Source organism: Balaenoptera ricei, chromosome 6 (genome assembly GCF_028023285.1).
Source record: "Balaenoptera ricei isolate mBalRic1 chromosome 6, mBalRic1.hap2, whole genome shotgun sequence".
In the NCBI taxonomy this organism is placed as follows: domain Eukaryota; kingdom Metazoa; phylum Chordata; class Mammalia; order Artiodactyla; family Balaenopteridae; genus Balaenoptera; species Balaenoptera ricei.
In genome coordinates this window covers 118,779,921-118,791,358 of record NC_082644.1, presented here as the reverse complement: position 1 = coordinate 118,791,358, position 11,438 = coordinate 118,779,921, and the positions used below count along the sequence as shown (strand labels likewise).

The 11,438-nt window shown below is 60.2% G+C and overlaps 1 protein-coding gene across 4 annotated transcripts in view; it reads right to left on the bottom strand.

Moving 5' to 3' along the window:
- Positions 1-5,892: 5,892 nt before the first annotated feature.
- NTNG2 (netrin G2) overlaps positions 5,893-11,438 on the bottom strand; it is a 73,439-nt gene continuing 67,893 nt past the window's right edge. For 3 of the 4 annotated variants that reach the window (XM_059926607.1, XM_059926610.1, XM_059926608.1), the window contains 4 exons: positions 9,966-10,067; positions 8,362-8,529; positions 6,829-6,963; positions 5,893-6,128 (listed from right to left, as the gene is read on the bottom strand). In XM_059926607.1, the coding sequence (XP_059782590.1) occupies positions 5,893-6,128; positions 6,829-6,963; positions 8,362-8,529; positions 9,966-10,067 (641 nt within the window). The remainder of the gene's footprint in view (positions 6,129-6,828; positions 6,964-8,361; positions 8,530-9,965; positions 10,068-11,438) is intronic. The other variant, XM_059926611.1, reaches the window with a different exon arrangement.

Below are 11,438 nucleotides of genomic sequence, written 5' to 3'. Positions count from 1 at the left end.
CACAATAGCCCCATGATGTAGGTGCTGTTTTCCACAACCCCATTTCACAGATAAGGAGACTGAGGCACAGAGGGACAGAGTAACTTGCCCAAGGTTATCCAGGTGGTGGAGAACAGCTTCGAACCCAGGTGGTGCGACTGAGAGCCCCTCAATGCCATCCCTTCTGCCTTTAGAAACTCGCTACCCCCCGCCCCCCTACCCCCCACCCCCCATGCTGCTCGAGGGGAGAAATGTGGGCACTGGGTCAGCTGTGAGATGTACAGCGCAGGACAGGCCCCAGTGCCTTCAGTGTCAGCTGCAGGGCACAGCTCCAGGAGCTCCCGGGACTCTGGGACCCATTCCAGCTGCTCCTGGCCGGGTCCCCAGGGCCACTTGCTCGGTCAATAAAGTAGGCGTCCTCTGGCCGGAAGCCATCTGTAACACGGTTGCCGCAGGTTCACCCACCTGGCCTCCGGCCTCAGCCCCCCTCTTGCTGGACTAAAAGGTCTTCTGTGCCTCTGGGAGCCCAGCCACAGGGGTTCTGGGGGCCTGGCCAGACCCTGTCACGTGGGAGAGGTGCATGGGTGGGGCAGTGGGCGGGGAAGAGGGCCACTGGTGGGGGCAAAAAGGAAAAGGGTGAAGTTTTTCATGTCCTTTCAAAATTAAAAGATCTCCTTTGATAGTCAGGATGTATTGCTAAATTTTGTAAAGCAGGCTAAAGAAGGGTGTGTATAAGATGAGGCTATCATTGCTAAAATAAATAAAATAGAAGGAAAAGGTGGCAGCTTTGCGGCTCAGTGTTATAAGCTTGGGCTTCTGCACCAGAGAGACTGCACTTGCAGCCTGGACTCAGCCTCTTCCTGGCTGTGTGACCCTGGGCAACTTGCCCACCCTCTCTGTGCTGGATAGTCATTGTTTCTTGGTGCCCCTCCTCTGGATGGGGAAAAAGACAGCCCACCTCCCTTGAGGGAGTGGGAAAAGCCGGACAGAAGGGTGTGGGCACACTGTGTGTGGCCTGCCGGGGAGGCCAGCAGGAGGCAGGCCTGGGCCGGGGTGGTGCCCATGGCAGCATCAGGGCTTCACAGGGACAGCAGCGATCGCTCTCTGGCCAGGATACTGGGTGGCGCTCCTGGCTTCACGACACCACCACCCCTCACCCCGTGCCTCTGGCGTGTGTCTGTGAGTCCTATGATCTTTCAAATACTCTTTTCTGCTTAAATCACCCAGAGTTGTCTTTTGGTGCTGTGCCCAAGATCTCCGACCAGGACACTTTTAGAGCCTCAGTGTTCTCAGCTGTAAAATGGCTCTATTACCAGAGCTCACTTCTCAGCTTCATCTCAGGGATCCTTGAAAGAAGATATATTCAACCTCAGCACAATGCTTAGCACGGTCTTAACAAATGCTGGGCAAACTCTCTGTATATAGGTTTGTTTTATGGAAAAGCACTGGAAATGTACTTCAGAAAATATTAACAGTTATTAGCGTTGGACGGAGGATTGTGGGTGATCTTAAGTTAAAAATTATTATTATTTTGCATTTCTGTTTTTTTCTAACTCCCCTGCAGTCGTGATTTGTGTTTTATAAAGGGGAAAATAAAAACGAGTAAAGCTTTTCTTCCCTGGGCTTCTACCCTTAACCTCAGGCTTTTACCCTGGCCTGAGATGTGCAGGGATCTCTCGGGGACTCGGTGAGACTGGCCCAGCTGGAGGTGCAGGGCCAGGGCAGGGGTGCGGGCATGGGGGGAGCCCCCTGCCCAGGCCTGTGGGGAGATGCCGACAGCTGCTCCCCAGGTGCCCATAAATGCCTCATAACTGTAAAAACGCCGACGCAGCAGGCCTGCTTATTTAGAGGGGGCAGGTGAGGGCAGGGGGCGAGGCATTTCACCTGACAGCAAAGCCATTCGGATGATGCCCGGCTCCCCAGGGCCCCTTCCTCTGCCCTGGAGCCGCTGCAGGGGCGGAGGAGGGGTGTGGGCAGGAGCTGCAGGCCCCGCCGGGTGGACACCCTCTTGCCTGGGCTGCCGAGGCGGCAAGGCCTGGGTTCACACGCTGTCCTGAGTCACCTCCTGCCCCTGCTTCTTGGCAAGCGTGACTTCAGGCAAGTTACCTCCCATCTCTGAGCCTCGACTTCCCTCTCTGTTAACTGGGTAGACAGTCCCTTCTGTTGAGAGCATTCTCAGCCTGGGGCGATTTTGCCCCCACTTTGCAGTGCCCGGAGGGAGGGCTACCGGCACCTAGAGGCTCGAGGCCTACCACACAGAGGACGGCCACTCTCCACCCCGCCCCGAGAGAATTATCCAGCCCCGAATGTCAGTGGCACTGAGCATGAGAAACCTGTCCAAGGGTGAAGGTGAAGGTTAAGCGCAATCCTGCACGCACTGTGCCTGCGACAGTGGCTGTTACCGTTCATGCTGTGAAAGGGGAGCTTTCTCCTCTTCACCTCTCAGAACCAGATGTCAAAACATGAGGTCTGGGACCAGGGCGCACCATTGAAAAGAGGCCAGGCTGTGACTTTGGGCTCTGCTAACCTTGTTTTCTCCTTTTCCCCACTGCCTGAAAGATGTCAGAGTTTTCCAAATGGCCACTGGCAGCTTTCCCTCCCTCCTCCGACTGAGGTCAGGGCCTGAGCCGAGTCCTCAGGGACCCGGGCTGCCACTCTGATTTACGATGCGCTCCACCTCCCCGGTCCTTGCTTGCACAGAGGCTAGTCCCAGGGAAGCTGACAGAGCGCTGCTGGTCTGGCGAGAGAGGTCAGGGCGGACAGAGTGCTGCCCACTGAGGACCCCTCCTCCCAGACCCCTCAGGGCCTTCCAGGGACACACCCAGGGTGACACCAAGGGGTATGTGTGTGTGTATGTGCGGTGGAAGCTGCTGGTGCCCGACCCAGAGCCCGTCTATGGGAACCCCCCTCCACTGCTGTGATGCCTGTTACAGCTCATAGCCGCCCATCTTCTGTACTGGGGGGGGGCCCCCAAATCCAGCATGAAGCCAACGGCATGAGACTGCCCCCTTGCCTCAAGACGTGATTTATGCTCAGAGCCCCGGTGGGTGGACCAGGCTGAAGGTGGGCATCCCACTGGGCTTCCCCGCCCCATCCTAATTCTCTCACTCCCTTTCACATGTGTCCTGACAGCACACCCTCCGCAAATCCACGCACTGAACCCGTCTCAGGCTCTGCTAATAAGGGACCCAGACCTAAGACTGTGTGTGTGTGTGTGTGTGTGTGTGTGTATGTGTATTTGGGGGTGAATGATCATGGTTCCTTTATATGTTAATATCACGATGATTAGGAGGAAGGTGACCACTGCTCACAAATTGCAGCCTGCAGTTGGTGTTTTATCTAGAGGTGGATTTTGGTCAGCCTGCCCTGTGCTCCTTTGAAGGCGGAGGCAGGTCCTGTTCTGGAAGGAGGCGGCTTGACAGGCCCTGAACTCCTGGGCCTAAAGCCACTGCCATCTGTTGTCTTCGTTGTGGGCAGTGTTATGACACAGGGGCTGTGGCTAAGCGGGGGTAACATTCTAGTGTCTCTGCATCAGTGGACTCAGAGACCAAGATGCTGGGTGGGGAGGGCCAATAACTTAGGAATTGGTAAGTCTGCGTGTAACAGAAAACCCAAAGACCAGTGTTTTAATCACATCAAGGTTTATTTTTTCTCACACATTAAGAAGTGTGGAGGTCCGCAACTAGGCCTGGCGTCCCCTGCTCTGCTAGGTCCTCAGAAAACCAACTTCCACCCTCTCAGCTCCACCATCCTGAGGGGGTGGCTCTCCCACCCCATGCCGCCAGAGCATGGGGAGAGGGGGTAAGAGAGAAACGCCAGGGCCCCAAACTTGGCCAGCTGAGGCTGGGTGGGGAGTGAGGGGAGGAGAGGCTTCTAAGGAGCTTTCTGGAGGCCCCGCCCATCACTCCTGCTTATAGCCCATTGGCCAGAGCTGTCACATGGCCCCTCCCGTCCACGAGGACCCCAGGGATGTTCTCTTTTAGCCACTGAGGCCACAGGGCAGGGGCAGGGGCAGAGCTGAAAGAAGGCACTTTCTTGGGGTTAGGAGCAGAGGGAGATCTGGAGGCCAGGAGGGGTCAGTGTTTGACCCAGAGAGGCTCTAAGCATATTTTATATCCACCTGTAGCCATGTTGTAATCTCTTGTCATCCTCAACTTTTGTTAAACTCCGTCTGAGCCTTGCTTTGGGGACTTGCAGAGGAACGCAGTTTTAAACTTCCCAGCCTGGAAAGAGCGGCTGCAGCCAGAGGGTAACCTCAGGGGGTGGGGGTGGGGGGAGGGGGCCGGGGGGGGGGGAGGGGATGGCCGTAGGAGCAACAAGCGACCAGAACCTGATTCGTGGACTGGGAATCTTCCGGGGCTGCTGGGAAATAAGCAGATGGGCAGGGAAATCTGGATCTTCTTGAGAGACAGCAGGGAAATCCAACTCCCAAGGGCCAGAGAGACCCACGGGCACCCCAGAAGCACAGGGCTAAGCTGATGCACCCCTTTCTTTGGAGCTCCCTTTCACAATTCCCACACTGCCCCTGGTCCCCTCGGCCATCCCCTTCCTGGTGCTCTGGAGGGAAAGAGGAAGGAGAGAGGAGAGGGTGGTCGGCTGTGGGTCTTTGCGTTGCCGCCTCCACCAGCCCACCTTGGCATGTGACCATCAGGGGGCTCTGGAAGGCAGTGGCAGCAGCAGACGCTGGGCCTGAGGCTGCGGTCCAGCAGGCCTGATAGGACACCCCCATCCTGGTTTATAAACAGGAGCATCAGAGTCGAGCCCTGGTAGACGGCTCTGCCAGTCGCTTGCCTTGCACTTTTCAGCAAGGGTATCAATGTCTACCACATGCTTTTAAATTTGAGGACAACCAAGGCAAAGTGCCAATAAGCTCTGGATATTTTCTTTTGCGGGGGGGCGGGGGGAAGGAGGGAGATAACCTCCCAAGTTTGGGGACATTGTAGGTCACTGCAGGGCCAGGCCTGGCCACATGGTGAGAGAGCTGCACTGGCTATGCCTGCCTGTCATTCACAGAAGGGCCTGGGGAAGGGACGGCCTTGAGCGTGAAATTGCTTCTTTAAGGCTATTTTGTGGGCTCCCCTTTAACTCCCACACTTGCTGGGTAAAAAAGAACAGAAAGAAAACAGGCCCTGGAGGCAGCAGTGAGCAGATTCTTTACTGTCAGATTATACACCATCAACCACCCCCGTGGTGTCCAGAGTCCCCGCTCTTTTCCCTCCTTATAGGGGCGGTTAATACAAACAAAAATAGTTCTCTACAAAAGGAAGTTTCCAGCCCTCCCAACCCTCCTTCCTAACTCCCTTCCCCCAGACAGCGAGCTCCTTGGTCACCAGGCCTCTGGAAAGGCCTGGGGTCTGGTGGGTTGTAAGGGAAAACAAAGAATAGAAAAGAGAATCAAGTCAGTGACTAGAGGTGGAGGCAACTGGATTTTCGGGTCCGCTGGCTGATGGTGAGCCAGGGACAGGCGCAGGGGGTGTCTGCAACAGTCGTGTGTGTGGTGGGGGCGGGAGAGGGAGGCAGGAGGCAGGACCTGGGGCTGTTGGGATGAGCAGCGCTTCTCCCACCCCGCTGTCTCACCGCCCGCAAAAAAAAAAAAAAAAAAAAAAAAAAAAAAGGAAAGGGGCGGTGGGTAAGATAAAAGAAAAACTAAGACCGAAATCGCGGGCCGCTGGGGCCGCGACCACACAGCATCCCCCGCTGCGGCGCCGGGGCGGGGGCAGGTGCCACTTCGGGGGGGACGGGGGTGGGGGGAGGACTCTGCTGAGTAGCACCTGGGAGCAGCTCGGGCCGCACCCTTCTGGCCGCCGGGCCTCCGACGCCGGCCCCCGGGCTCCCGGCTCGCCAGGCGCGGGGCGTAGGTCGGCGGGGCGCACGGTCCGGCCTCCCCCCCTGGCCGGGGGTCCTCCGCGGGGCTCAGCAGTCCAGGCAGGTGGCCAGCCGCAGCAGCAGCAGGCAGCCGAGCAGCGTGGCGGGGCACGGGGCGGCCCCGGGCGCGCGGTCGCAGTCCAGGCCGCCGTCGGCGGCGGCGGGGTCGCAGCGGGGCTGCTCGCAGCGCAGGCCGGTGTAGCCGCGCGGGCAGGCGCAGCGCTGGTTCTGCACGCAGGTGCCGCCGTTCTGGCACAGCAGCTGGTCGTCGTCGCACACGTTGGCTGCGGGGCGGAGGGGCGGTTAACTCGGGTGGCGGCCCGGTCCAGCCCTCCCTCCCCCCGCCCCTCGCTGGAGCTTCAGCCCCTGGGACCTGCGAACACTGGGGGCGCGGCCTGGACCAGCGGGTGTTGGAGGCTCAGGGCGCACTTGGCCCGAAGCGTCCCGGCGGGGATGGTACCAAGGGCCGGGCGAGACCGGGCCCTTGCCTCCCTCCCGCCGCTGCCCGGCTCTCCCCGCCCCGGCCCGGCACTGGCCTTGGTGCGGTGCTTCAGACGCACCTGCTCTCCCGTCCAGAGCTTAGCACGTGCTGCTCCACGTGCCTGGGGCGCCCTTCCACCCTCCTCCCGTGGCTAACGTCGGGTATCCGCCAGCCCCTCACTTCCTCGGACCGCCTCCCTCCCTCCCTCCCCGCAAATCCGCCCGCCTCCAGCCAACTAACTGCAGCCAACCCCTAACTCCACTTTGGCCTCCAAGCCCTTTCCCGCTACCGACTCTACACCGGCTCGCCTCAGGCCGCGCCCACCACCCGGACCTGCCCTGGGCAACACCAGGCCCCGCCCACCTACCGGGCCCCCGCCCCGGAAGCGCCAGGTCCCGCCCCTGGGACCCACCCACCGACCCGGACCCGACCTGGGCGGCCTCGAGGCCCCGCCCCGGGCCCCGCAGTACGCGGTCCCGCGCAGGGGGACGGCGTGCACTCACGGTAGCAGCCCTGGCGCCAGTAGTGCGTGGGGAGGCAGTCGTCGCACTTGGGCCCCGTCGCGCCCTCGCGGCACTCGCAGAAGCCGGTCTCGTTGCACCGGTCGTGCACGGAGCCGATCTGGTTGCAGTTACACTCTAGACGGACACGCGCACGGCGAGCGATCAGGGGCGACGTGTGGGCGCCGTCCGCACGGGCCCACCCCGCCCGCCCCGGCAACCCTCCCAGCCGGATCTCCGCACCCGCCGCTGGACGGCGGGGTGGGGACGCCTGGGGCGTCCAGATCTCGAGGGGACAGTTTTCATTTTCTCACATCCACTAAGCCCCTTCCCCTCTCTGGCCCTGGCGCTGTGTGGCCCGGACCATCCCCTTCCCGTCCCTGGGCCTGCGTCTCCGCTTCTGTAACCGGGAAGGGCGCTGATCCCTCCTGGCTCCGAAGAGCTGTGACTGACAGGTGGGAGGAGCCTCAGCAGAGGCCACCGGGCATCTGTCCTGGGGGCCGGGGGTGTGTGTGCGGAGGGGGCAGGGCGTAGTCGGCCTCCGAAGCTCCTCTCCAGGGCGGGTGGAGCAGCCCCAGAGGCCTCCAGCTCACCCTGCTCCGTGGGAGGAGCCAAATGCCCCCACTCTGGGAGTCCTTGTCGCCTAGTGCCGGGCCCGGGGGTGGGGGGCCGAGGCAGACAGGCAAGGCTAAAGGAGGCTCTGGGGGAGGAGGCACGCCTCTAATCGGATCCAGAGGCCCTGCCCTGTCCCTGCTGCTGGCTGGTGTGACATGGGCAGCACAGTTCCGTTGGGATCACTTTAGAGCTGTGATGAAATTATCTGAAGGCCGCTGCCGTAATTCAGGCTGACAGCTGCGGCTTTGCGGGCAGCCCCTCCTGTGCGCAGCCGGGGCTGGCCTGCTGGGCGGGGGATGGGCAATGGGTTCCCAAGGGCGCTGGGCGTCAGAGGGCTGAGAACTGGCCTCTACTGGAGACCATCTTCCAGACTAGTGCGTGTTGGTTGTGGGCCACATGTTCGGTCTTTTGGGATGGCCTGCCTCTGCCTGGGCCCAGGGCCCCTGTAGATTTCCTTCTTTACCCCAAAAGCCAGTCCTGGAGCAGAGTTTAAAGAAAGCCAACCGTCTGCCCACTGGGGGTGGCGGGCATATAAAGCGTGAGAAAAAAATTCATTTGAAGAAAAGCTTCAGTCCCCCCAAAACGGCTGAAAACCCTTGATCTGATCCACCTCCCTATTTTACAAACAGGGAAACAGCCCCAGAGAGGGGAAGACAATTGCCCAAAGGCACACAGCCAGGCAAGCCCTAGAACCCGTCTTTGACTGGAACTAGTGGCTCTGAAATGCCAGTGCCTGCAGGGAGAACCACATGGGGAGGTTATTAATAGAGCGGATTCTGGAGGCTTTAGAGTGGGCCCTGGAATGGGCATTTCCCCGGCCTCCCCCGGGGATTCCGATGCAGGGGTGTCGCTGCTCTTCCGCCTTGCACCCTGGTCCGCACACTCGCGTGCGGGGCCCCCGCCTCCCAGCCGAGGGCTCACCAATGCACACGTTCTCGTCGTCCAGCTCCGCGGAGCCGTTGCGGTAGTAGCCCAGACGGCAGTGCTGGCAGTGTTGGCCTCGTGTGTTGTGCTTGCAGCTGACGCAGGTCACCACGTTCAGGAAGTCGATGTAGCTGCAGCGATTCGAGTGGCCATAGCACTCGCAGTCTGGGCCGGCCAAACGCGAGAAACACCAAGGGTCAGAGAACAGATGGAGAGTGTGCCTTCTGGCTGCCCCCTCCCTGGTGCATTCCCGAACACTGAGGCCAGGGGTAGGACCTGGCACAGGAAGGTGCCCTGGGTCTCCAACACTTCTGTACCATGTGGGGAGAGATGGGCCTGCTAGCTTCGAGCCCGAACGAGAACCCGTGTAGGCCCAGCTCACAGATTACCACCTGGCCCCATGGGCAGGGCACCAGGGAGGGCCAGTGGGCAGCATCCGTTAAAAGCCTGGCCGGGTACCAGGGCGAAGTGCTTTCTGGAGGGAGGCCCTCGTGATGCTGGGGTGGTTAGACATGATTCATGCAGGGAGGATGGGTCATGCCGCCAGACCGTGAGCTCAGGGAGGGCGGTGCCTGGGTTCACGGCGTTCACCACGGTACCCCAGTGATTCAATGAAGGGTAGACGCATGCATGAACGCTGGAGAGGATGGAAAGGGCCAGGAGCTTCCTCCCCATGCTGCTTTGGAAGACGGTTGGAAGGAAAACACCACCTGCAGGACCCTTTCTTATTAGCCGGAGCTGTTCTGCAAATCTCATTGGCATCAGAGGGCCTGCTCTGGCACGACCCTGAGAGTGAGTGCTGCCTTAAGGTTTGTGCCCTGAGCATCTCACCTTGACTCCTCCTAGCCCTGGCCCAGCTTCTGACTCTCACTGGAGGCACCTGGGACCACCTGGGTCAAGGCCCCCGGGGTTTGGAGGTAGCTCCCATGACATCATCAAGGGGAGGGGTTTGGTGAGGAGGGTCACCTTCCCTGCCACAGAGGGGGACGTCCCTTGGTGTCCCTCCTAAGAGGCTCAACACCCCCTTGAACGAGAAAGGATGCCAGCTCCCCTCTGTGAGACACCATCTGTGTATCTCTAGAGGACCCAACCCCCATTTTGTGATGTGAGAAGGAGGGACTGACCAGGTGTCAGGGTCAAGGGCATGGGAGACCTTGGAGAAATGAGCCTCTGAGATGTGCCCAGGAGGAGATGGTGAGCATTCCCACACCATGGCCTCTTGGACCCGTCCCCTTCACCTTGTCCCTCCAGGGACAGTGAGAAGGTGAGGCATCCTCCAGATGTCCCAAAGAGTACTGTCAGTGACCCCTGTGTCCCAGATCTTGCTTCAGCCAAGACAAGTCGCTGGGCCACACCTCCCCGGGAAGCCAGGACAGGCTATTCCTGGTAGCTCCTCTGCCTGCCCCGTGCTTGCCCACTGTACTTCTGACTCATACCTGCTCCCAGCTCCCTTGGGGAGGGAGGACTGGAGGCGAGAGAGGCTCCGTTTCACCTTGACCCAGCTACTCGGGGAGGGGGCATCGGTCCATGTACTGCATTGTTTTGTTTTGTTTTTTCCAGTGGAGGTCGGGGGGAGAGGGGCCCCGGGGCCTTCCTCTTACCTTCGAATTCTTCAATAGGCATCACTTGAGGAGATTTGGGCCTGAGCTGGAAAAGTCTGGAGGCCTTGGCAGGGGCGGGGGCAGCAGCGGAGGTGCCCGCAGCTTGGAGAGATGAGAAAGAAGCTCTTTCATCAGCTGTGGTCCAGCTGCCCAGGGTGGGCTGTCCTGGTCGAGGTAAAGCTCAGCACAGGCTCCCAAGGTGCCCTGGGCAAGCTCTGAGCAGCTTTGTCACCTGCTCAGAGACGACATCGCACAACCAGGAGCACACAGAACCGGGCCTGCCTTTGCTCCCTCCTTGGACACCATCTACACATCCAGCTGGATTCATCCTTCCAAAGTATTCTCTATCTCCAACATCCCTCATATTGTGCTAAATACTTTGCTGAAGCTGGACAATTTTTTGACTGGTTGGAAACACTGCTTTGCACACCCTTGTACTCTTGCTCTCCCCTCCCCTCTCCAAACTCCCGTGAGCATCAAGTCCAGCGTCTGTAGCTGGTATTCAAGATTTGGCCACCTCCCTTCCTTTCTGAAGAAAGCTCCCTGCTCCAGCCAGAGTGAGTCCTTTACCGTCCAGGGACTCCCCTTGGGCAGGTGCCGTCCAGCCATGAGCACAGGCTGCCCTGCCTTCCACTGCCCAGAATCCCAGCCCCGTATTTGCGGGGGAGCATGCCATGGTCTCCTCGGCTTCCACCTGGGAGGCTGTCGTGCCCCAGTGGGTCCAGGGCCGGGAAGTGGTTGCTCCAGCCTGCTCTCCATCACCGGGGAGGACGCCCTGACTCAGAGGCCGGCCAGGTTGCTGGGAACTGCAGACCCTCACCGTTGTGGGTCCGGCTCCGGAACTGCTTGCCAGCAGGGGGCGCGCAAAGCCCTGCTCACCACTCACAGCTGGTGCGGGAGGGGAACTGGAGGTGTGGGCTGGGCTGCTGCCTAAGCCAGCATTAGGGCTTAACGTCCAGGGAACCGTGAGCCGGGACCGGGGACAGCGTCCCATCTTGGAGACTCAGGCAGGCCCTGTGTGCCTCCTGGGTGTGTCCACGACGGCTACAAAGGAGCCCGTGGGCCCCCACGTGTTTCTTCCCACTGCGGTGGGAGAATGAGGCTCTGGGCTTGGTCTCAGTGCCTTCCACGACCCCTCCCTGCATCTCGCTTGGTCAGGCCGCTGCTCCCTGCCATCCCACCGCCAAGCCTTTGCCCCAGCTGGTCCTGCCGCCTGGAAGGCTACCTTCCCCCTTCATCTACTCACAGCCAACCCCCTGCAGGAAGCCCTCTCTGACTCTGAGCTCCACCTCGGCCCAGGGGGTCCTGTGAGCACGATGGTGGGAGAGAGAGGCTTACTGTCATCAGGACAGGGTCTCCACTTGCCTCGGAAGCCCTTGGGGCTTAGGGTTAGGGTTAGAGTGTAGGATTGAAAGGGGTCGGGTGTGGTGGTATCACTCTGGCTAAGTAGGTGAGAGTTGGGGGTAGGGGCAG